Source organism: Lissotriton vulgaris, chromosome 12 (assembly GCF_964263255.1).
Source record: "Lissotriton vulgaris chromosome 12, aLisVul1.2, whole genome shotgun sequence".
Taxonomy (NCBI): Eukaryota; Metazoa; Chordata; class Amphibia; order Caudata; family Salamandridae; genus Lissotriton; species Lissotriton vulgaris.
In genome coordinates this window covers 603649577-603676308 of record NC_141700.1, presented here as the reverse complement: position 1 = coordinate 603676308, position 26732 = coordinate 603649577, and the positions used below count along the sequence as shown (strand labels likewise).

Below are 26732 nucleotides of genomic sequence, written 5' to 3'. Positions count from 1 at the left end.
TAATAAGCGACATTAGACCTGTAGATCGGGACACTCTTGAGGACGAACACCTGTAGCAATAGCTCACTCACGAGTCAGGGCTCCCAACCACACTTAACATGTCCGCTGCCCCGTCGTAGCCACGCCTTCACGGGCATGCAAGATGCCTTTGGGAGCTATGCCGCCAATGCGTATCAGGGCATGCGCAGTTCAGTCTATCAGAAGTCTGCGACAGAACAAGGGCGTGGCTTTGTAGAGGGAGGGTGTAGAATACATGGAGGCTGGCTAAAGCTTGAAGGGGGCGGGACTCAGGTGTCACGGAGGCGAAGTATGCCCAATAGGGGCGTGGTTAGTAGCATGGGCGTAAGAGTGGGCGGGGTCGCGAACTGTCAGGCGTCCGGGCGTGCGCTGGTTGAACGGTGGTGTCTTGCGCCGATTACCAGGGTCGGGCCGCTGGTGCCCCCTGGAGGCATCCATGTCGCTGTCAGGAGGGGATGCCGTGCCTGAGGGCTACAACTTGGTGATGGAGGGCTTGGGAGATACCAACGCGGGACCTCCCGAGCCTTGTGCCCCGGTGTCTGCAAGTAGGAAGGTGCCAGGGATCCGAGTCCTTAAGGTGAGAGCCCTGCCGAAGGTATGGGGGGTTGAAGAGACGGGGGAGTGCGCTGGGACCCCCACATTCGGAGAGGAAGTGTTGTGGGCTACTGTCTGGCAAGGAGAAGGAATGGGGAAAGGGGTCACTGGACTGAGGGTGCACTAACAGGTCCATATGCAGGGTTGGCAACAGGCGGCACTGGTAGAGAGGAGACAGGAGGCAAGGCAGACCATACTGCCGGAAAGAGGGGCTTGGGCCAGACGTCACTTACAGGGTTGAACTGAAGTAGACGTCACCATAGAACCGGGGGCTCTGGGTTGGCGTCACTCCCTTGTCTGAGGCACAACCATGACAGGGGCAGAATCTCGGATCAGGAGGATCTTAGATAGACAGAAGCAAGAGTGCATAAAATGGTTGGCGAGTGGCTGGGTCGGGCCAGCTGGCAGGCGAGGGGCAATGGCGAGGTCACTGACATTAGGAAGAGTACATGGGGCAGTAGCTACTGCCTGGAAGATGGTCTGAGGCAGAAGCCAACCACAGGAAGGGTTGAGAGGCCAAAGAGGTTATGAGGCCTGGAACCAGGGCATTGAAATTCCATGAGGGAACCTGGAATGGGCAAGGACCGACTCCACTTACAGGAGCAGACCAACAGCCAGATCTCATGATGTAGCAGCACCCACTGAACAGGACTTTGGTTGCGTCTGTGAGAGGTGGTTCTACTTGTGGCAAGGAGCTGTAAAAGGCAAAGGCATCGCAATCCGGTTCCACGAACAAGGAGAGAGGCATTTGGGCCCTGGCAGGATATTTCTGCATGGATTGGGAAGAGGGCATGGGTTTAAAGGTGCTGAGAGTAATGGAGATTTGTGAAGCCAGGATGGCAATCATCACTGGATGAAGTAGGGAACAAGGACCATGACAGGCTGACTGTCCATGGCTTTTAGGTTTGTATGAATAATGGTGTGGATAGACAATGAATGGGTGGATGAAATGGGTATGGGATGGCAAGCTTGTGATGATGAGGATCGATGATGAGGGTGCCATAGCAGAAAGAGTCTTTAAGGTGTTTTGGCCTATAATAATATGAGTGGCAGGGGTTATGGATTTTCAGTTAGCGAGTGGCATGGAATGGAATGAATACTGCTTACATAGTAAGATTCAGGGGGAGCTATTATTGTGGTGGGGCCTTGAATGACTAACCTGTAGGGGGTGGTGATATCTGTGATGGTGGGTTTAGCGGGTGACTTTGTAGTGGAATGGTCAGTGGGTAATAGGTGGTGAGATTGGCTATGAAACTGCCATAACATGGGCAGTAAGGTAATGTTCGTGGTGGGCAACTGTTGTAGTGGTGTCAGTGGATGACTGGTGTATTCATGGGCAACTGATGCATTGGGTCAGTGAACGACTGTTACTATGAGATTTCTGGGAACAACCCTTGACCCTGTCACCAGTCAGGTCGCTCCCCCCGCCACACAGCACCACCTGTGCTACGCTGCCCTGAGCCAGCTGCTGCCGCTCGCTACGGTTCGTGCCCCTGCTTAGTTAGCCTCTTTTATTTTTCCCTCTTCCCCCTGTCGGTTCCTGTTGTGCCCCATTGTATTTCTTGTATTAACTGTATTATTTGCTTATTCTCACCCTTACTATGCCCTTCTTCGCTTCTGTAACCCCCGCACGCTTCCCCCTCCGTTTTTCCCGCCGCCGCCCACTGTTGGTTCCTGTTGTGCCCCATTGTATTTCTTGTATTTACTGTATTTGCTTATTCTCACCCTTACTGTGCCCTTCTTGCCTTCTGTACCCCCGCCCGCTTCCCCATTCGTTTTTCCCGCTGCTGCGCCCCCTGCACCCCCACCCCCCTGTTTACCCATTTGCTGCCCTGCTTGCGCCTCCCAGCTGCTCCTCCCTCCCACCTCCCCTCATATGGCGGCTGCGCAGCGGACGCGCCTAAGGCGCATCTACGGCAAGCCCGTCTGCGCCAGGCCGCGCCTGGATCGCGGCCAGTACCAGAAACCCTGGCCCCCGCAAGCGCCACAACACCCGGCACTGCTTTGACTCCAGCACCCTCCTCGCACTCCATTCCGGCCGATCACGCACCTGCTGCCTGGCTGCCCCGAAGCGCACCCAAGGACCCTTCTTCTGCCGGAACTGCAGCTTTACCAGCATCCGGCCCGCCAACCCTCTGACCAGGAAAAAACCCAACTATCTCAGATGCATTCTTCTCAACACATGCTCCGCCTCCAAACACACCATTGAACTCTGGGACCTACTCTACTCAACCTCCCCAGACGTCAGCTTCGTGACAGAGACCTAGGTGAACCCCTCCTCAGCACCCGACATCTCCATAGCCATCCCGGAAGGCTACAAGATCACCCGCAGGGACCGCACCAACAGAGTAGGAGGAGGAATTGCCATCATCCACAGGAACACTCTCAGAGTCTCGACCAACACCTACGACACCCTCAGCACCGCTGAACAGCTGCACTTCCAGATCCTCTCTGACCCCAACACCACCCTCAGAGGAACCCTCGTCTACAGACACCCCGGACCCCGACCACAGTTCAGTGATTCCATCCGTGACTTCGTCAGCAAACACGCCCTCGTCTCCACGGACTACATCCTCCTCGGGGACCTGAACTTCCACCTTGAGAACAACAACAACACCAACTCCACCACCCTGATCGAAAACCTCGGACACAGACAACTCGTCACAACACCCACCCACTTGCCGGCCACACGCTCAACCCCATCTTCTCCACAAGCCCCCACATCGCCTTCAATCACATCATGAACTCCACTGGACCGACCATCGCTGCACCCACTTCACCTTTCGTAAACCCACCATGCACCACCACACCCAACAGAGGCCTCGCCACTGCTGGAGCAAAGTCACCGAAGACCAGCTAACCACCACCCTCGCCCAGACCCCACCTGCCGACCCCAGCGACCCCGACTCCGCCGCCCGCAACCTCAGACAGTGGATCGACGACTGCGCCAACACCCTCTCCCCGCTCAAGAAGCCCTCCAACAGCCACACCAGCAAGAAAGCCAGCTGGTTTACTGAAGACCTCCAGGCCTCCAAGTAAACCTGCCAAAAGCTAGAGAGTAACTGGCACCGTGAACGAACACCGGACAGCTACGCAGCCCACAAGGACGCCACCCGCAGACACCATCACCTCATCAGATCTGCCAAAAGGGCTTCCTTCAAAGAACGCCTAGACAACAGCGCACACAACAGCAAGAGCTCTTCAATATCGTGAAGGAACTCTCCAACCCCAGCTCCAACACCAACGACATCTCACCTTCGCAAGACCTGTGCGACTCGCTGGCCACCTTCTTCCATCGAAAGATCGCAGACATCCAAACAGCTTCAATGCCACGACTGCCTCAACAACCACTGAGACCTCCACCCCCACGACCAGCATCCGCACCAACCGCCTGCTCTCCTTGACCAACATAAACGATGACGACACCATCAAGATCATGAACACCGTCCTACTCCGGCTCTCCGTCAGACCCATGCCCACACCACATCTTCAGCAAAGCCAGCACCGCCATCGTAACCCATGTTCGGAAGGCCATCAACATTTCTTTCGAGACAGCAACCTTCCCGAAGAGCTGGAAGCCCACCGAGATCAACGCTCTACTCAAGAAACCCAAGGCGGACCCCTATGATCTCAAGAACTTCCGGCCCATCTCCCTGCTCCCGTTCCCGGCGAAGGTCATCGAGAAGACCGTCAACAAACAACTGACCCGCTTCCTCGAGGAAAACAGCATCCTAGACCTGTCCCAGTCAGGGTTCCGCAGCAACCACAGCACCAGAACCGCCCTCATCCCCGCCACCAATGACATCAGGACCCTGCTAGACAACTGAGAAAACGCGGTCCTCATCCTCCTGGACCTGTCAGCCGCGCTCGACACGGTCTGCCACTGCATACTACGCACACCTCCACGGCGCCGGGATCCAAGAGAAGGCCCTGGACTGGACCACCTCCTTCCTCTCCAGCAGAACACAGAGCATCCACCCCCCCCTTCTACTCTGTCCGGATTTGCTCCTTCCCCTTTGCCATCAGCAGAATGTGACGGTAATCACAGAGCTTGGACGAACTACAGGAACCAGCAGGCTGAGTGCGGAGCATGCGCGATAGCATCCGCCCTTAAAAGACGCCCATTATGGAAAATGACCGTAGGATATTTTGACTCTTGCCGGCGCACGTCTTGTTTTGAGGAACGGAGACGCGAGACCAAGGAAGTTGCCAGTTTCCCAGGCCGCGCTCCGTCCTTTCCAGGAAGGTAAGATAGAGCGGTTGCTCTCTTACGCTTCTATTTGGATTCCTCGCGGTCGAGTGTCAGGCTTGGCATTCCCGGGGAGGTATCACAGAGACGCACGCCAGGAGGTGTTTACCGGCGTTCTCTGCAACCCCCGAGGACTCTTAGCATCTTAAGGTTGAGCGGAGGCTCCCTTGGGGTCACATCGCGAGTGCACCGCAGTCGAGTGTCAGGCTTGGGATTCCCGCGGTCCCGCAAGGAAATAACAGAAACGCTCACCAAGGAGGTGGTTGCCAGCGTTCTTCAGTTTACCTTCAAGCATCTTTTCACCATCAAGATAGAGCAACTGCTCTCTTGAGATTACGTGATAACACCCGCGGTTGAGTGCCAGGCTTGGCATTCCCGCGTTGGAGGTATGGTGTAGGGATCTGCACAAATCAGGCATAAGCATTTTCCTTGGCAACCGGATAATCCAAGACGGCATACGAGCGGCATTTTCGGCCGTTTCTTAGCACAGTGCCCTCCGTTGGCGATTACCAGGACTGGTACGCATGCGGAGGACGGTGGGTTCTTTGTTTGTTCACTCAGTTGTGCCGGCTGAGACAGAGGGTTGCAAAGGACTACACGACACATGGTATCGCTACATCCGGTTAACCCCATGATCTCTTGATAACTTGATTGTCTAGTTGGGACCTCATTTTAATTTGCCTTGTTTTGCCTTGATTGGTGTGTAATCATTTCACCATTAAAGACCCCGTAACTTTACAACTTGTATTCATCTATAAATATACGTCTTTGTGTCATCTAATCGATCCTGGGGAATTCAGGAATATTACATACTCCGAAGCCACCGAGATCATCTGCGGTGTACCTCAGGGCTCATCCCTCAGCCCAACGCTGTTTAACGTCTATATGGCACCGCTCGCTCACGTCGCCCGACTGCACGACCTCAACATCATCTCCTACGCCAATGACACCCAGCTGATCCTCTCCCTCACCAAGGACCCCCACAACGCCAAAACCAACCTCCACGAAGGAATGAAGGCCGTCGACGAATGGATGAGGAACAGCCGGCTGAAGCTGAACTCAGAAAGACGGAGGTCATTACCCTCGGATCCACTCCCTCGGCCTGGGACGACTCCGATTAGCCGACCACACTGGGAACAGCTCCCACACCCACCGACCACGCACACAACCTAGGGGTCATCCTCGACTCCACCCTCTCCATGACTAAGCAGGTCAACACCGTCTCTTCCTCCTGCTTCAACACCCTCTGCATGCTCCGCAAGATCTACAAGTGGATCCCCACCAAAACTAGAAGAGCGGTCACCCAGGCTATCGTCAGCAGCAGGTTGGACTGCGGAAATGCCCTCTACACAGGAGCCTCGACCAAACTCCTGAAACGGCTTCAACGCATCCAGAACGCCTCTGCACGCCTGATCCTCGACATCCCTCGCCGCAGCCACATCACACCCCACCTGAGAGACCTGCACTGGCTCCCCGTCAACAAGAAGATAACCTTCAAGCTCCTCACCCACGCACACAAGGCACTCCACAACACCGGCTAGCGTACCTCAACAGATGACTCTGCTTCTACACCCCCACCCGCCAGCTCTGCTCCGCCGACCTCGCCACAGTCCCCCGCATCCAAAGAGCGACCTCCGGTGGCATATCGTTCTCCCACCTCGCCGCCAAGACCTGGAACACCCTCCCCAACCACCTACAACAGACCCAAGACCTGCTGACCTTCAGAAAACTCCTCAAGACCTGGCTTTTTGAGCAGTAGCAGCATTTCCTCACCCCCAGCGCCTTGAGACCCTCACGGTTAAGTAGTGCGCTTTATAAATACTATGATTGATTGATTGATTGAATGTGTCGTGGTGTGGTTGCCAGATGACTTGCGTGGAAATATTTACATGTGGTTCGCTAGGAGTGATCAATGTACAACTGGCATTGAGGGATTTAATTGATTTTGGCATGGGGTGATCTGTGCAGTACTGGCAAGTAGCAATGAGTGGGCTCTTGTGTGAGAGTAATAAGCAGGTGGCTGCACTAAGGACTGCTAGGGTTTTATATTATGGTGGCATTAGAATTTAACTCTGAATTATGGATAAGTTGGTGACTGTCTTGGAGTGATCCATGCTATACTGTGTCATGGAGGGGTAAGTTGAGGACATTGTATGGCTGTGTTTACCTTTGACATGGTGGTATTTATTTTGTGGGTACTTTATAGTTGCGATCGATGTGACATTGACATGATGAGATCAAATGGTGACTTTGACATGTTGAAGCCAGCGTGGAAATGAGGATTGTGGAGGGTCAGTGATATACTTTGACAAAGGAATTAGGGCCCGATGTAGGTAAATCCGATTTACCGACTCTTAAATACCGAATCATACTGATTCGGTATTTAAGAGTCGGTAAATCGGAAGTAGGCAGATGTAGGTAATTCTGATTTTAGATTTACCGATTCGGTAGGATTCGGTATTTACCGATTCGGTAAATACCGAATCGGTATTGCCCATTGATTCCTATGGGCCTTGAAGCCCATAGGAATCAATTGGCAATACCGATTCGGTATTTACCGAATCGGTAAATACCGAATCCTGCAAGGGTGCAGGGGGTGTCACTTTGGCACCCTCTAGCACCCCAAGTACGGGCTTGTGTGCCATGTGGCACACGTGCATGCCCTAAGGGCATGTCTGTGTGTCACATGGCACAGGTGTACATGCACAGATGTGCATGTACACCTGAATTCGGTATTTTACCACCCAATTGTATTGGGTGGTAAAATACCGAATTCTGAAGGCCTGTAGCACTGTAAACAGTGCTACCTACATCAGGAATTTACCGAATCGGTAAAATTACCGATTCGGTATTTTACAGAATCGGTAAATTTACCTATTCGGTAAATTTACCGATTCTGTAAAATATAGCCCCCTACATCTCAATCACCAAATACCGGTCGGTAACGGCCGAATTCGGCCGTTACCGACCGGTATTTGGTGACCTACATCGGGCCCATAGTGTGCTACTGTCATGGAAATATTGCTCGCTTGGTATGCCAGTGAAATGTACATAGCCAATTTTATTGTGGATGCCGTCTGTCATGGTAGCCTTGGTGGGGGGTGTGATATGCTGGAAGTCTAAAGAGGTGACTTCATTGGAATGGTCTTTTGGTGACAGAATTCTGGTGAGAGCTACATGAACAGTAATGAAATCTGAAAATAAAACAAATGCTTGGAGTGATCATAGTGAACTCTGTATTACTTTAGCTAAGTTGATCTCCTCATTCGAAAAAACTGGGTGCAAGCTATTTGAACTTTGTTGTCATTCCAACAGATCGTATATATAGAATGAAAGTCATTTTGAAGAAATTATATTATGGTACAGCATTTTATTCACAGGGATGTGGAATTCCTATAGCCCGACGCCCAGAACATATTGTTTGGGGTCAAGGGCAACAAGTTTTTATGTGTATTTTGTCCTTGGGATCCTTTGGCGGCCAGTGTGCAGAACCACATTATGGATCAGGGAAGGGCACTGTCTGCAGTTAGGGTAATATTTTTGTCCATATGTGAATGCTATTCAAACTTGTATTTATGGTTCATTAATTGAAAACCTTTATTATTAGGGTGAGCCCTCTACGTAAATGTTGCAAGCTCTGACTGCACTACTCACAATGGTTCCAGTATTAAATGTGTACACACGTTTTCAAAGTTTAGCAATACGAGACTATATCTAATGCTCCCAGCATGCTCTCTGATATGATGGAAATATTTGCAGAAGCTTGAAAGCAAGGTTGATGATTCTTTGCTTTCAAAATATAATGTTGATTAAAAAAAAGAAAGCAGGACAAAAAAAGCAGGAAAAAAAACCATTTAGCTAAACTTTCTTTGCAGCATCATTTAGTAACCTGTTGGTGCATGCTAGTGTTTCCCAAAAATATTCATAATGGAAAATCAGTGTAACCATTTTCAATAAGATTATGGGAAACAAAAATAAACAAGCATTGGCAAAGTCAGTAGGTCTGAAATTGGTGGTCAGCTTTTTGCTTTTGTTAATGTGTGACTTGTTTTGGCATGGTTTTTGTAAATCCTTATTGGTGTGTGGGCTGCCGGGCCCCTCACAATTATAACATACATTGGCAAAAGCAAAAATTGTTTTTAGTGTGAAAAAACACACACTGCTGCACTAGTTACTGGCACTGAACAAAACTACTTTGTGTGCCGATATGCTCCCTGTGAAAGAGCGGAATGCTGTCCCTCACAGTGAAGCCAGCTGATACAGAAAGAGACAGAATTTTAATAAACGCAAAAGGTCATGGCCAGACTAAATTTGTAGCCCAATTATTAAAGAAAGTCTCAAAAGTGCACCCATACTATATATCCTTGCATTAAGTGCTGCTATACGGCTTTTGTGTATTCCCAAGAATTTACAAAAGTAGGACAAGAAATAGTACTTGAAGAAAATATTTGTGAACTGCATTTTAGCATGAGCAGATATGCATGTGTAGATTTTCTCATGCGAAAATCTGAGTGTTTGCAAATTCACTTTTCATCCAACCGCTTTTTTCCCCAACTCTGGAAGAAGGCTTACGCCTGCCTTTGCCAGGAGTACATTTCCAACTTTTCTCAGTATGGGAAAAAGATTAGAGACGAGTTGTTGAAAACCCTTAAAACACGCAAGTTAGTAGGTTTGCACAGACTCAAAAGGGCATTCTAACCTTGGAACTATTCATTACCACTACCTTCAGCCCCAGTATGTAGATCTGTGGAAACGTGGTAACATAAGGGCATTACAAGTATTGAAACACTACTTTGGTATGAGCCCTTTCATAATCCGAGAAGCTATATCAGAGCTCTTATATAATGAGATTGCTGACAATTTGTTGCCGCACTACATGGCACTAAAGGGACAAGTGGGTTTTGTTACAGGACAAGTAGATTTATGAAGCACCCTGCCCGTTGGACAAGTAGATATATTAATAAATTCCACACCCCTGATTCAGAATCCTGTTGGTAGAATTAATACTGATGTATTTGAAAATCCGTTACATAAATATTCATTAGGTAAAACTATCCTATCTTTCTCCTAGAATGGGTGTACAATTTAAAGTTGCGTAAGAAAAATACCCATGCAGTAGAACAGAAACAATTTAAGGAAAATATGGTTGCTAAACATTGGTATTCATTGGACTCAGCTATAACAAGTGTTAATGTACTGAAATTGTGGTTGGTAATTTCCAAAAGCCTAGAGAACTGGAGAATCTTTGCCATGAAACAAAATCTATACCAATGGATGAGTAGAAACTGCACATTTATTTTTCAGAGATTTACCATGTGACACGAGTAACACAACTAGATATTATTCCCATTCCTCTTTACAAAAACAACAACTGTAATTTACCAAATAATTATCGCCCAAAGGCCATTCTTGATGAAACAGGTAAGATATTCTTCTGTTAAATCGTATAACAGCTTGGTCTAAAACAAGTGAGCTTCTGCCTATTAAACAACCTGCTTTTTGGAGAAGGTTGTGCCACTATTAATCACATCTTATGTTTAAGTATGATGAGAGTCAAATACACGAGTCAAAGTAAAAATCAAACTTCTCTTGGCTTTTGCGAAGTGCATTTTACTGTATGGCTCGGGCTAATTTATGGCACAGATTAATTAAATTGGGTATTCTGTTGGACCTTTTATATCCACTGATGAATTTACGTTTGGATAATTGGATACAAGTTCTTTTGGTATCCTCAAATGAATATTCTGTGAAAATCAAGGTTAATAATAGTTTGGAACAATACACATATTAGCCCCCATATTATTTTCTCTATCTAATTTCCTGAATCTAATCAGACAAATTATTTTCTTCCAAAGCTAAGGAATATGGAAATATCAAATTTATTGTATGCAGATGATCTAGTGTTAATGGATCTCACCATGTAGGATTGCAAGGCAGGTTGACACTCTGGCCTTTCTCTGAAGAACATTATCTTTCTGTTGATGAAGGGAAACCTAAAATCGTGGAAGTAGATGTCCATGTACTAACAGCACCACAGAGTTGGTTTTATAAAGTAACAACAACTAGAGGTAGTAAACGATTATTGTATCTAGAAATGAATGTATCTTATAGTCTTCTATTGTCCACTGATGATAAGCCTTTAATATTCTAAAGTAAAATCCCCTGCATATGGCTTACCACAATATTCTAAAGCTCCAGGCAAAAGAGATGTTCAATCATTGCTCAAAATCTATATTGCAGAAATCCCAGCAATAGTCTAATATGCAATTGAAGTTTATTCCATGATCTCATTAGCTAAACTATCATCTCTGAATTTTCAATTTTGAAAACATTACTTGGGCCTTGGTAGATCAAGTTTCTTTTAAATAATTTGTCTTGCATTGGGATTCATGAGCATAACTTTTTGAGTTTATAGCCAGATAATGCATTACTTTTTTGTGTGCCTGTTTTATAGTTCTTAATATGCAATAAAAACATTATATGGCGAGAACTTAAATATAATGTGAATAAGACCTACATGTATTCAAAAATATTGTCCATCAACTGTTGTTTTTGCATTTGTCACCCGAGCGGGACGGGTATGCTCAGACCTGAGTCCCGTGCTCTCCATGCCACTGTAATCAAGCTATCCTGGCTGATGAGAGCTGAAAGCCCGAAGCCGGTCCTAGGATGCTTGTTTCCAGTCCAGGGAGGACCTGGCTTGGCAGTTCGGGATGGACTGTTCCTATGGGGCACAGGGTGAAGACTGATTTGCATATGGCTGGGTTCAAACTGGAATGGCATGGTGAGCAAAAAAACGATGGATTTAGGCCCATATCTCTGTACTGGGGTGAATGTATGACATTGTTCTGCATTCTGTCCATCAACTGGTGTTTTTGCATTTGTCACCCCGAGTGGGACGGGTATCTTCAGATGTGAGTCCCTTGCTCTCCATGCCACTGGAATTAAGCTAAACAAAAGGGGGTGGTGATGGACAGAGTATCTGAATTAAGCAGAACACTCCTACCCAATCCAAAGATCAGGGCTTGATCCAACACCGTTTTTTAGCTCACTGCACCATCCCAGCTCAGAACCTGGCTACATGCAAATTAGTCTGTCCCTGGCCCAGTGCATCATGGGAACCGGTCCCCGGAAGCTTGTCTCCTTTCCGGTGAAGAATTGGCTTGGTAGTTTGGTCTGCCCTGTTCCCATGAGGCACTGGGTCAGACTAATTTGCATATAGCCAGGTTCTGAACTGGGGTGATGCAGTGAGCTAAATAACGGTGATGGATCAAGCCCTGATCTCTTGACTGGGTAAGAGTGGTCTGCTTAATTCAGACACTCTGTTCATCACCACCCCCTTTTTTAAATCGTAACTGGAATTAAGCTAGCCTGGCTGATGAGGGCTGAAAGCCTGAAACCGGTCCTAGGATGCTTGTTTTCAGTCCAGGGAGGACCTGGCTGAGCAGTTCTAGCTGGACTGTTCCCATGGGGCACAGGGTCAAGACTGATTTGCATATGGCTGGGTTCAAACTGGAATGGCGAGTGTAGGAGGGTGGACACCTGACTATGGTTATGCCAGATTTTTTGCCTTGTGTTTAGCTGGTTTTCAACTTAGTTTGCCTAATCAGGGCCCCAGGCTATCTGCTCTCTCCGTAAAATGGACTCCATGCACCCTAGGTGCATAACCAATCTGGTACTGGACACCTTATCAGCCCCTGTACAGTGCACTATAGGTGCCCAGGGCATAGGTGCATCCAAGGCCTACCAGGGGCTGCAGCATATCTTTTGCCACCCCTGGCTGAACCTTAAATTGACACAACTGGCTGATCACTCAGCTGGGGCAAGGTGGTGTAATCACCCCTTGCCTAGATATAGTATACCTATATCTAAACCTATATCTGGACACAAATAAACCTATAAGTCACTTCTATGGCAGGCCTTATCAATCCTGGAGGCAGAGTGCTTGGTTTTATGTGAGATGGTGCTCTAGCATGAGCTAAGCCTGTCTGCAGCTGTCGGGATCAACTCCCTTAGTTGTTCCGGGATAATGCCATACCATATACTCTTAAGTGCATTATAATCCATCGCAGTTATGTGCTAACTTAGGTTTGGCTTTATCAAAACATGTCGTGTAAGGTGTCATACGATTTGGAACACTACCTCCTCGCCAGTCCTGGCGACGGGGGTAGCATTCCACCCCTCTAGAGGGAGAAGACATGTTACTTTGCTAAAACGCAGTTAATTCTAACCAGAGCCTCAGCATCACAAAATGGATGCTGCTGCCACCGACACAAGTCTGACCTCCTGCTGCTGACCGAAACTTGGCAGAGGAGGCCTGGACAAAGGGTTTCCTGTTGCAGGGAGGTGCTACACCTCCCCAGACAGGAGATAGTGTATTGGGGCAGGGTGGGTTGAATGAAACTAGACACTGCCTGGGGCGCACAAGGCTTCCCCTTGCATAATCCGGTCAAACCGGTTCTGGGGCACTCCAGCCCCAGTGCGACCCTGGACAAAGGGAAAGGGGTGTAACCACCTCCTTCCTGGGTCCCACCCATAGGAGGGACCTTACAGGTAATCCAGCCCACTAGATTGGTATAAGAGTGGGTATAAGAGTGGGAGCAGTGCCAACGCACACAGATTATCCTGAAACTTATGAAACGAAACTCTGGACCCTTCGACACCCTACTCGACGTAGAAGACTGAAAAATCTCCCTTGTGGTCAAGGAGTGACCACCCTGTGCAAACAGGCACCATCCAGCGCCTCACCGTTTGCTTTGTTGCAGTTCCCGCCGGAACTCGAGCGACAGAGATCGACAAGACCCAGCGTTCCTGCCTTCTTACAGCCCAATCCACAGTCCCAGCGAATCTGAGACCCGTGGAGGCGACCTGAAGCATGGGGCTGGCCATCTTGGAAAAACCACGAAGTGCTGACCGTGCAGCTCCCGAGGCTCCAGAGGCGCTGTGCATTGGGGTTTGAGAAGCCCCAGCCCTGAGCAGCTTTTGCACAAAAGCTACCTCCTCCACACTCTCCGAGTGCTGCGTGGGGCCCTTCTGCATTTTGCTGCTCAACGCGTTGGTCCGGTCGCTTGCCCGTTGGCTAGCGGCCCCAGTACCGACGAACCTTTGAATTTGCTCTGCCAGTCCGGTTGCTCTGGACTGGCCCTCGCTCCCCTAAAAAGGAGCACCCACTCTGACCTTCCTGGTCCGAGTAAGAAGCGTTCTTCGAATCCTGCGTGGGTTGCGCTTGGCAAGGTTTGTTTGCTCCAATCCGGAAGCTGACACCGCCGACAGCGACAGCCTTCGTGGGACAGCTCGTGGTCCACTCCTGGACATCCTCGGTGCCCCAGAGCCCACGTGGCAGCGGAGACAAGCTTCTCGACAACCACCTGATTGCGCCTGACATTGCCTGGTTCCTTCCTGGTTCCACCCTGGTCACTACTGAGTGACCCAGACTCTGTCCCCTCTGCTTTCAGGTACTCTTCATCTTCGATCCACCCTTGGATCGCACCGGACACTTCTCTTCTGGCCGCCTGCAGCAGCTTCATCTCCAGGCTCCATCGATCCACACGACGAAAGCCGACACGACTTTGCACCTGTGCACCCGCTTCCTGTGGGTGAGGTAACTTTTGAACGCCGGTGCTCCTGTATTGGTATACACCTCTAGTGTCTAGGTCTAAAGTTTTGTCCTTCTAGGTCCGTCGGAAGACTCTTAAAACAGTAACTCCATAACTTTTACGCACCATAGACTTTGCATTGGTGCATGTGTGTGCTTTCAGCGCTGCACCCAAATCCCGCTGGCTTTTCCCGACTTCATCATTGCTAGTTCCGATTGGTCCCAGCGATTCCCCAGGCCCTAGGCCTGACCACTGTTCGATTAGTGATACTTATACCACTTTTTTAATATATGGTTAGCGTGGCCCCCCGGCCTCATCCATAATTGTGCAACTTTTATATTTTTAACTGTGCTTTTGTTTAAACGCTTGTGCCTCTACACTCATAAAGAGTACAGAGGATTATTCTAGTAGTAAATACATATATTTTTATAATATATAACTTGTGTGGTGTCCTTTCATTTGATATTACAGGATTGTGATTGGTAAAACAGCTTGCTTAACATGCCCTCTTGAGTTAAGCCTTTAAGGCTGCTTAGTCCATGCTACCCTTAGGATAGCTTGTCTATAAGGTTGACTTACAACCACCACCATAAGGGATTGTTTGGACTGATACAAGGTGCCCCCAGAATTGGAGACATCATATATCAGGCCAACTTCTCACAGCGAGCAAAAAACGATGCATTTAGGCCCAGATCTCTGTACTGGGGTGAATGTATGACATTGTTCTTCATTCTGTCCATCAACTGCCGTTTTGACATTTGTCACCCCGAGTGGGACGGGTATGCTCAGACGTGAGTCCCGTGCTCTCCATGCCATTGGAATCAAGCTATCCTGGCTGATGAGGGCTGAAAGCCCCAAACCGGTCCTAGAATGCTTGTTGCCAGTCCAGGGAGGACCTGGCTTGGCAGTTCGGGCTGGACTGTTCCCCTGGGGCACAGGGTCAAGACTGATTTTCATATGGCTGGGTTCAAACTGGAATGGTATGGTGAGTAAAAAAAACGATGGATTTAGGCCCCGATCTCTGTACTGGGGTGAATGTATGACATTGTTCTGCATTCTGTCCATCAACTGTTTTTGCATTCGTGTTGATTACCAGCATTGATTAAGCACAAAAAATCTAGAGACCAAATGTCATGTTTTAAAAGTTGAAGAAACACAATTTTTATGTAAGCTAACATTTGTCCTATAGTTTTCATGAAGTTTAAATTTGGACAGTTGTCAAGCAGTGAAAATGTTCGACTTCAAGCAAATGGATTTAGCATTCATCCCAGTTGTCTGTTTTGTAGTGCTGATGTACAAGATTTGAATTACGGACTGTTCTTTTGCCCTGTACTATTGAACTACCAGGCAAAATTTACCAGACGGTATCCAGTACAAATCTACGAGGAAGGACTTTAATTTTTTCTAAATCCACCTATAGTGAATATTTGCTACTGGTTGTTTCGTTTTCTTAGCTCTCTTCCTAAATTGTAATTTCTTTTTATAAAATCGCCAATGAATTGTCATTTTAAATAGAAAATTGTGTATTTTATTTTATTCTATGAAATAAAATGCTGTTTCTTTTAGATAATGTTTATGTGGAAACATTGATAAATAAATAAGATAGGCACATGAATAGTTTTGGAGTATGGAAGGATAGAGAGGTCTGGGGCATGCAGATGTAGGAAACTTGTCATGGAGCAGAGAATTGTGTGGGGTAACACACTGGGAAACTGCGAACGTAAAACTGTGTATGAGAGACCCTGATGGGAAAAGGACTTGCAAGCATTGAGCAGAACACCAAAACTATTAGATTTAATCACAAGATTAAAAAAAAAAAAACTCTGCTGGTTTTAGGAGTCTTTGTTTTCTTAGTTTGTATGATATGTACAATGTGCTAACCTCTTTCTGTTAAAGTGGGCAGCGTAGACCATTAACTTGTTTTCCAACAACATTTATAATAATGTCTTAAGATCTGTCATGGAATAAAGGGTCTAATCTGTTGCATTTCGGTATTATTTCCTTTATAGACAGGCCTTGAAAAATCTACTCGCCCACTCACTATGGCAAGTCAGATTTTATCAGGTCAAGCTATTTATAGGACATACTTGTCCATTCTGGAGAGTGAACTTAAAATGGAATAGAATAGGTGTTCTGTTCGTTCAGAAAATGAATGGGCAATAAAGACTCTTTTAAATCTTGTCTTTTATCTTGACATATTTGCTGTCTATTCAAGGACAGAGGTCAAATGTCAGTTTGTCTTTTTACTAATTGATGCTTATCTCCCTTCATCGTTCCTTATTCAACCATTTCCTCCACCTCTGAATCGTTTTCATTTTCCTTTTCCAGATATTTTTTACTTTATCACTTTCTTACATCAATGATGTTAAATTTTTGTCTTCTGAGGCGGAGTCCATTTGAATTGTTGGCTGCACAAGGGAATTATATCTTTATGCGTAACTTCTCAAGAGAATTTCTGTTTGCATGGGTGACTTCTCAAGAGAAAGTAAATGATTTCTGGCAATGCAACATTCCTTCCCAATTGCTCCATAATGGCCTCCTACCCAGCTAGGAGAGTCTTAATTCAACTCTTATGGTTTTCCTAAAGCAATAGGTAAAGTTAGACCCGACGAAAATCTGTAAGGGTATCTTTATATATTATATTGAGTTCAAGAGGTTAATTTTCATCATATGTTTACTATACCAAAAACATTTTATTGGGCGTAAAGAAGTAGTTTCTATTATCATGTAATAGTGTATTATTGTATTGTTTTGCAAAAAAATAGTTTGTGGCTTTGTGCAGTGGTGTATTATAGCATTGTATTCCAATGCTCTTATTTTTATCTGCAAATTTTACAGTGATGTAATGCCCACACTGAATTGGTCCACATTATGAAAAACTGCAAAAATAAATACGATATGAAGGCACAGACCATTTGTATGGCTTGGTACTCAAGGAAAGGACAGTTTCTATTGCCATATGCCAATTGTATGGTTGGCTACAGAAGTCAAATCCATTGGTGTGGCTTACTCCTTAAAGGAAAATCATATGCATGGCTGCCTACATCCGTGTAATTCCGTTGTATGATTGACTCCACAAAGTACAGAACAACACGAGGGGGTAAGAGAATTTTAGAGATCTAACTCAGTGCCACCTTCCTTTTCAATTACAATGTTCTATCCACAAAAAGATTGGTAGGCTCTAAACAAAGGAATGTTGACTAGTATTCCTGGTGTCTCAGTATATGTGTTAATTATTATTCCGGGTAACAATACATTAGTCAGTGATCCCTCATATTGTTCATAGGATGTTGCCAAGAGCAAACAAGCTACTCAAAAAAGGATGCAACCCCCCTCCTTCCCATGAGGTAACATACTTCATCATCGGATCTACTACTTCCGCCAGCACCATCATAGTGCTAGGCAAGCGCGTCTCAAAGCTCTTGGAGTCTTTTTAGTGTCTTAGGGCCCCTTTAGGATGTCGGGCGGATCGCCACCGCCCGCATGGCGGTGGCGATCTGCCTGACTTCTGTCCCCGCCCGTCACCCATTTCTCCCGGAAAGACCGTCCGCCGCTTTTCCGCCCGGTCGTCAAGTCGACTGGGCGGAAAAGAGTTTAATATGGTGGCGGTGTCTGCTAGACACCGCCATCCATATTGTGATGGGGGCGGACACATGCCTTTCCGTGGCGGAAAGGCATGCAGGAATCTCTCGCGGGGCCCGTTACGGGCCTCTAGGGATTCTGGGGCTGAGGGGGGGCACATGGGGGGTACCTATTGTACCCCCCTGCATTTCAATGTACAATTTGGCAGGCACTGCGCTGTGCCTGTCACGTTGTGCATTGAAATGCATGACGTGCATTTTTAGCATTGCGGCGGGCGGTGCAGTCAGCACCGCCCACCGCAATGTTAAAAATGCGGGATGCGTCTGCCAATGCGGCGGGCGCACCCTAATGACCCCCACGGGACCCCCGCCCTTATGGCGGGCAGTCCCTTATTATGTCGGGATGGCGGGCGGACAAAGTCCGCTCGCCATCCTAATGACCCCCTCAGTTTGGTAAGAATAAGGTGGATCAAATGGAGGGCCCTTAATAAAGCTGTTTAAAACCGCACTGAAAAAGGTTAAATCAGAATCTGTGCTATTAATGAATATTACAAATATTAAAATCCAAAGGATTGGGAGAAAATTGGTACTTATAATGACGCCTCACAGCTGTACTAAGGTCGACATGTTTCAGCCCTATAGTGTTGATTCAAGTATCCGGGGGTGGGGTGGGGTCATCTTTTTTTTTTCTTCTCCTCTATTGTCGCCATCCTAAGAATGCCATTACCCAGAATCATAATTAACACATAAACTGAGACACCAGGAGCACCAATCGACAATTCTGTCTTTTTTTTAGTGCCTACAAGTCTTGCTGTAGTTATAACATTCTAGACAGTGCAGGCGAAATGCTACATACAGAATTGATTAAGTGACTAAGTAGCAATATGGTACCATTGAAAGTGATTGGGTGTTAGCTTCCCAAGGGAAAGTTCACTTGCTCCCTAAAGAAATGCAAAGGTGCGTTGTTGCCTTCCAATGAAGCGTCCCAACCTTTTTTTTTATCGCAGAAGTCATTTGTGTCTGCCCGTCTTAATACTAGTTTATGAAATTTGACGATTGCCCACCCACTTTTGCAGTCTGGCACCTGAATATAGAAAACACGAAAATTAGACGTGGTGGTCCAGTCCTTTTCCAACTTGAAGTGTAGCAATATAGCAGGGGGAGAGCTGATGGAAACGTGTGGCGTCCATTGTGTCTTCTTTACGCTTTGATAGCGTGTTAAGTGTTGTTAATAGTTAGTGCTTACTTATGAGAGTGCTGAAGGCATGAAAGTTACGGCCTTGGATTTGGAGAGTTGTGCTGATTCAGCATGTCTGACTTGCACAACCTTTGTGGACTTTTATCCACTCCCTGAAAAATACAGGTGAGCACAGATCCTGTCAGGGGAGGGAGTCTCTAGTTTGTCTGCTTTCTACATTTGAGCTTCCACGGTTCCCATTTATCTAGTAGTAGCTGTGGTTGGAGTCTAGGCAAACCAGCTGCATCTGTTTGTAAAAAGTGGCGTTAGCTGTAACTCCAGCTTCGTGGTTAAAAAGTGAATACTGTTATGGAGGATGTTATGTCTATTCGAGCACTTGCGTCTGGTTATGAGGAATGCTGTAAATGTTCAGATTGTCTCACGGTCCGTAATCGGGTCCCCGCTCTGGAAAGTTTCATATTTCACTTATACGCTACCCCTTTAATAATTCTAGTAGCGTTCCCCTCCCTCCGCGCACACCACCCGACATGACTCATCCAGAAGACCGCAGTCAGACCTTTGCTTCGGTGATGTCAGTGCTCTCCTTTGAAGGTGCGTGGTGCCCATGTGTGTGTGGAAATGACCTTGAACCTAATTAATATAAACAAACTTCTACCACAACCTGAAATGTGTTAAGTGCACATTTAGTGGTCCTGGGAGACCTTCTGAATGGCAATCTGTGGTTCAAGATCTGGAATAGTTTTGGGTGCTTTCTTAGTTTTAAAGGCACGTTTGCCGACTATTTTCAAGTTTACAGTTTCAACAGATCTCTTTCCCGCAGGCCATAATTAAAAAAGAAATTACATTAAATGTTGCTTAACAATCATTAATTAGTAAAACCTGAAAATAATGACTTCAAAACGCAGCGAGAGATACAATCTCGGTTCAGGAACGTGTGTAGGGACTGCATTGACTAAACATCACAATTATCCTATTGGCTTTAACGCTGGTAATATCTCAGTCAAAGGCTGAAGACTGAATTTGTGTGAAATCTGGATTTCCCACAATGTCCAAGGCAGGTGGTGAAGCCGCTGCCAGGTACTTGTACAGGGGGTGGACACCCAGTACTTGAAGGGCAGGTTCATTACTTAACCTGCATTCCTTTCATACGGAAAATAATGTGGACAGGTAAATGTGAATATGTGTAAAACAAAAAATACCATCAAAATATTCAAACAAATATTATTGAGATAACCACACTGCGACCCTAGGTTGATTTTTTTTTCCAGTACTCGCGGTATTTTCCACAATAAAAAGTCAAAAGAGTTGACGATATTGTCAGTCTTTGCACGTTTATTTTTTACTCTGTATTTCCATGTGATATCGCAGAGACGAATAGCCAGGTGTTTTGACCTTTTATTGGACAGAATGTCTGTTATAAGTCCCTGACTTACTGTCCACGCACCCAATGTGAGCGTTCTGGTTCTTTCACTGCAGTCATTGTCAGGCCACTTTTGCTGGAGTGTGGTTTGTGATGGATGACATCACCATGATACTATATGGTCGCATCTTTTTTGAGTATGTGGTACCCGCTGTGCAAGTCCATCCGTTTTTTAAATATTGCTGATGTAATTCTATCTTGAGTTCTATAGTATTTGGCCCTAGACTAACATGTACCTACCACCGTGACGGCTAGGAACACATTCCTGTTTCTCAGAATCAAGGGTTATATGTAGCAGTTAGTGAAGGTTTTTATTTTGCTTTCCAGTGTGTGTTGTGTGAATATCATTTGTTTTCCTTTCAGTTCATCTTGTTACTTGAATTTTACCGAACTAAAAACTTCTACCACCAAATACCTTCGTCGTCCATCCACCCTTTCCAAACCTTAGACCATCCTTCCATCTCATTTCCACATTTCCTAAGTGTGCACATTGTGTTGGTAAATGCTAAGAGCCCTGCTTCTAGAAGCTCTGGTCATGCAACGTGTTGAGTTCCAACCACGATTTTGAGATTTCTCCACAGCTTGGCCGCAGTTTACGACATGCCTAAAGACTGGCCGTCATCTTTTTATTGGAGATAGTACAGCCGCATTAGTTTGGGCAAATGCTGTGAGGCATACAATCAACATGACCGGAAACTTACATTTGTTAGTGTCATTAAAACCACACACCACTATTCTAGTTTTGGAGACCATGAGCCATGCTTTCGTTGACTACAGAATTGTTTGTGCTCTTTTCTCCCGAGTTGCTCAGAAACTGGAAGCAACCTTGCCATCCTCGAAGTACTGGACAAGAAATAGACAACCACTTTTCTAAAACAATGCACAGGGTTACAGCTGCACTAACACATGCCATTAACCCATGTGTGCAAAATAGTGAACAGAACACCTATTGAAAACCAAGAGGTCGCTGCAAAATGATCTGCAAAACTGAAAGTAGGTGAATGAGATTTATAGGAGCAAAAAATCTGAAGTCTTCTGTAGGCTCTATCTTCCTTAGATGCGGGGTTGGTGGTACTCTGAGATTCATAGGAGCAAAAAATCTGCAGTCTTCTGTAGGCTCTTTAGATGCGTAGTTGGTGGTAGATTCATAAGAGTAAAAAATTGCAGTCTTTCGTAGGCTCTATCTTCCTTAGATGCATGGTTGGTGGTAGATTCATATGAGCAAAAAATCTACAGTCTTCCATAGGCTCGATCTTCCTTCGATGCAGGGTTGGTGGTACTCTGGTGGTCTTTACTGTAGGCACTGCCGTTTGTACACAGCGCTGGGCCTAAGGGTGGGCACTGGCACAGAAGCCGGGTCTGGTGGCTTAGTGGACTAATGCGTCTACTGTAGGGGCCTGTGCTTGACCTCATGGTCAGAGATTCAAATCCTGGCGGGTCTACACAGCCTTTCATTCTTCTAAGGTTGATAAAATGAGTACCATTGAGTTAGGTAACAATAAACATCTGTTATTCAGCGCCAAGATACCCTTCTGGGTGAATGTGCACTTTACAAATACATGTTCGGTGTTATGTTGAGTGGTGACCATTGCTAAATGTGTGGCGTGAGGATCATGCCTTCCTTACGCGAGGTGGCTGGCCACTTTCATTCTCTTTGCTTCGGTTTGGCAGGAATGTTAGTCCTGTCCTTTGTAGGTAAGACAGCTCCTGGGGTGCGTGGTCCCTATATGTGCGTTTAATGACCTTGAAACTAATAAAAATAACTCACTTCTACGTAAACCCGAAATGTGTTACTTGAAGGCACTTCTAATGGTCCTGAAATCTTCTGAATGGCAGCCTGTAGCACTGTATGCCTTCACTGTACAAGCCACCCCCGCTCTCTTCATGTGTGACGTGCGTGCATTTAATGTCTCTGTTTGTATCTGGGCAATAACAGTGGGTGTTGCAATGCCTCACAGTGCTTTTTTGTTTATTTTTCAGAGGAACATGAAGCGTGCTGGCAGCAGGACCTGTCTGAACAGAAGAACTTGCTTTGGTTCCCGCGAGAGAGACTGGCTACGGGAGGACGTCAGGAGAGGTTGTGTGTACATTTTTGGCGTGGATCCTGTGCCATCAACCTCCTCAGACTTGCGTCTGGTTCTTTGCACTGTGGATACCTCTGCTTCGGAGATCTGTGTGGGTGAGGGCAAGGAAAGCATCTACATGCAGCTACATGGAGGCCTGGTCAGGTAAGCCCTCGGTCACTCTTTGGAGCAGTGCTTTGGGTGACCTGCAAGGAATCCTATCCAAGAGGCATGGCCTATGTAATTAAGGGTGGCTTAAAACATGTAAACTAATATTCTAGGCCTCACGCATCATGTGACCTGACCGGACCAGTATTTAGGTACCTGTGTGCGTTTTCTGTTATTCCTTCCAGACATAGAACACAATAATAGGAGTCTGCATAAAGCCAAATCTCTATGCTTTGACAATGTTTGTTAGCAGTGTCAAAGACATGAATAATTAGAACTGAAACCGTTTCAATTCTGAAAATATGAAACAGTGAAATAAACATTATGAATGTCTGAGGGAGCGGGAGTGTCTCAAACATGCCTGTTCTCCCCGCAAAACAATGGATGTCAATTCACAAAAATGTCATCATGTGACCTTTGACCACTGTGACATCACACAAAGTGACATCATCACACCTTTAAGACTGAATTTCACACGCATCTGAGTGAGCGCCACTCTGGTCACACCCACAGAACCCAAACACACTTCCCATGTAAGGCACATGGCAATTGACAACTGTTTCAATCAAGTACTCCCACACTGTGAAGCATACAATGCATCCATTAATGTGCTTCGGGTCCTTATCACGTATACGAAGCGCTATCTAATTGCAATTACAATAAAATATTGCTTCATCTATTTTAAAATGACGAGATGGCGTAATAACCCTACCACAGAATGTGTGTTCATTATGATGTGTAATGTGCCTGTTCTTGCCACATAATTTAGTCAACCTCAATGCATAATGATGCAATCCTAAACGTTTGGCAGCATAGCTCACAGGCACACAATAGTAGCTAGGCTTCAGCAGAACTGGAAAACCAGGAAAGCCAACTGAAGATACACGTCTTCTAATTCCTAGCTTTTCTACTAAACAGGAGTGTAGAAAAACATCAAAATCCCTACCTAGTCTGCAGGATAAGATACACAGTGTTAGGGGAGCTTGGGGCTTGCAAGGACTTGAAGGTCATATTGCTGGCTGACAAATTGAAAGAGTAACACGTTTCAATTGCTTCCTGCCCTACAGCCAGCAGTCGCCTGGATCACATGCCTATGTTTTTTACACAAACCAGAAAGAAATTAAGCCAGTTTATATTTTGTTATTTGTTGCCTGCTCTCAGAGTCCAGCTCATTTGTGACAGGTGCTGCCTTTGCGACCTCTGAGGCCAGTGGGTCGCAAGAGCAGTGCCAGGGGCAGCAAGGGACCCTCAATTTACACCCATGCTTCAAACCACTTTAGTATGAAGTCTCTCACTCTGGTAAATATTGAACCTTTTTCCTCCCCACACCTTCCGGACTATCCTTTACCTGCAGGCCTTAACAAATCTACTTGCCCGCTCCCTGAGTCAGATTTTAACAGGGCGGGTAATATTTAGGGCCTAATTGCCCCTGCTGACCAGCTGACAAAAAACAGGTGTTCTGTTTGCTCAGAAAGTGAAGGAGCATTAAAGATGCCTTTAAATCTTGTTATTATCTTGTCAGGTTTATTCTGTGTTCAGAGACAGAGATCAAAAGTCAATTTACATCTATACTTAATTATTTTCGTTCTCTGACTGCAAAGTTCGAGGATTTTGTGATATGAATCGTCTGACAATGGTGCTGTACAAAAAGTGTGAAATTAAAGGCTGGAGGTTGTCATATGTTATCCTATACCTAAAAGGTTAACTGTGCAAACATTTAAAAATAAATTTCAGTAGTTGTAAAAACCCTTTTTTTGAAATTCTGTGATGAAATTATTTTTAATGGGATAAAAACAAATTAGAGAGCACTTTACTTTTCTAAAAACCCAGTTTCCACAGATTGTTTATACATTATATCGTTTTGTAAGTAAAACTGCATGTTATTGGGAATTATTTTGACCATTTCAAAGGAACATGTGCTGTTTGTAAATGACAGTGCACTACCACCTCATGGATTAGTAATACATTTAATAAAAGTGAGTTTTTAAAGATGAACTTAGAAACATTCCTGCCTATGCCCTGATGGCGATGCTATTAGTGAACCAAGATGGAAGTCAGGGGTCATGTGTACCCTATATGTGGGTTAGATTCTTATTATGCATGGAGCAAACGTTTGTCTGTTAAATCACACAAAATAGTTTTTTTGAACAGCAGGGATGCTGAACTCGTTTATTGGCAGGGGCTCTCAAATGTGATAATGAAGAAAAAGGTGGCTCTGCAAAAAAAATATTTGCCTTGGATGACATAATGAGACCAGTTTATGAGTTAAGTATATTACAGTTAGGTCAAGTAGACAATACAAGTTATTAGACCTGCAGATTCAGTAACATTGTTAGGATTTTCCGAGCACTGATCTGCATCTGTCCCTTGCCATCTCTTGCCCCTTCAGCAGTATCTTTTGACTCTCTCCGAGGGCTGAAAAAACTGGGGGGGGGTCTCTCAAAGGGGCGTGGGAAATGTAATTAAGGGCGTGGCTTAAAAACACATAAGCTAAAAATCTTTGTTTAGCAAAGTGTGGCTCTCGACTTGTATTTTGCTGTTCCTGTCATTGCGTCCAGATATATGATACAACAAGTCACATCATACCTCCTAGTTAGGACTGTTGGCTTTGTCAATGGTTGCTAGTTGCATAAGATAAATAAGCAGCAACTATGGCTTGTATATAATATTGAAAACATTTCCACTTAAAGCCCTGGTGGTGACACCACGACAATGTTGCTGTTCCTGAGATTCAAAAAGAGAACGGAAATTCATAGAGAAAATGACTCTCTTTAAAGGATTTCCCTTCCCCTACAACTCTCACCACGTGCACATCGATGTGCCTGCTGTCACTGCAGTCCGGAAAAAAACGGACCTCCTGTGCCAGGGCACAGAACAGAGACCGATAGAGACTCGTTTCAGGCCCCCTTAAAAAAACTGCAGGTGCTCAAACCCGGTGAGACCCGGCCCACTTAAAGCCGTGCTGTCTCCTGCACATACTCCCTTTCATCTCCTCCATTACAGCAGCCTAGCACACATCACCCGCACACTTATAATCCCTACATTTTCTTATCTTTGGTGCTATCAATATTTGGACAGCTGGGTACCACCTTCACACACTTTCCCGTAAACGTAGAAACACTATTGCAAATGGCATATATCTGACAACCGCTCTGTCTGCCCTGCAGAGAGGCCAAGGACTGGATGTGCATGTCTCTTGAATACTTTTATGATCCAATGAAAGGAACTATGGGAACCTTCTGCTGCCTTCACCCACAGCTCCTGAGTTCTCAATTATGCCTCGTCATAATCACCCACCCACAACCTGAGCTCACCCAGACACCTATAGGCATCTTGGTTTCACTATACAAGAGACACTTTGCATGGAGAAAAAAAGTAAAACAGCATCTGAAAAAAGCAAATACTCTTCGGGAATACAAGATGAAGCAAGACATGAAATACAAACGCGGACGGCATCGCTGACAAGGATGCCCTTTGTTTACAATCATTTTTGAGAAATCTGTTAGAATTGTCTTAGGTAATGTTAAGGACATGGGTATAGGACTCAGGAGGGACCCGTTTCCAAGTTATTTTTTAAGGCAGAGGCAGAGTTTCTTAAGCTTCTGTGGACCCTCGAGTCACAGCTGTAAGCATGGGACCCGCCCCACTTAAAGCCCTTCTTCCAGACAGAGCTGAGGTGACTGGCGGGGATAGTGATGGAGGGCAGCCTCCTGCCACACACACTACCAAGATCGGCCTCTGTATCTGCGGCTGGTCTCAATCGGGCCTTGACCTAAAGACGTTTAAGCACGAATACTTCCCTCCCTATGTGGTTTCTTTTCAGAGCTCACGTGTCCTAGTTCTTT

General features: G+C 46.0%; 1 protein-coding gene across 1 annotated transcript in view; it reads left to right on the top strand.

Annotated features, from left to right (window-relative positions):
- Nucleotides 1-338: 338 nt before the first annotated feature.
- The window catches only part of PHLPP2 (PH domain and leucine rich repeat protein phosphatase 2), a 631402-nt gene continuing 605008 nt past the window's right edge, over nt 339-26732 (top strand). Inside the window, exons 1-2 of the mRNA XM_086945488.1 lie at nt 339-595; nt 22637-22884. Coding sequence (XP_086801614.1) covers nt 455-595; nt 22637-22884 — 389 coding nt within the window. The 5' untranslated portion in view covers nt 339-454. The remainder of the gene's footprint in view (nt 596-22636; nt 22885-26732) is intronic.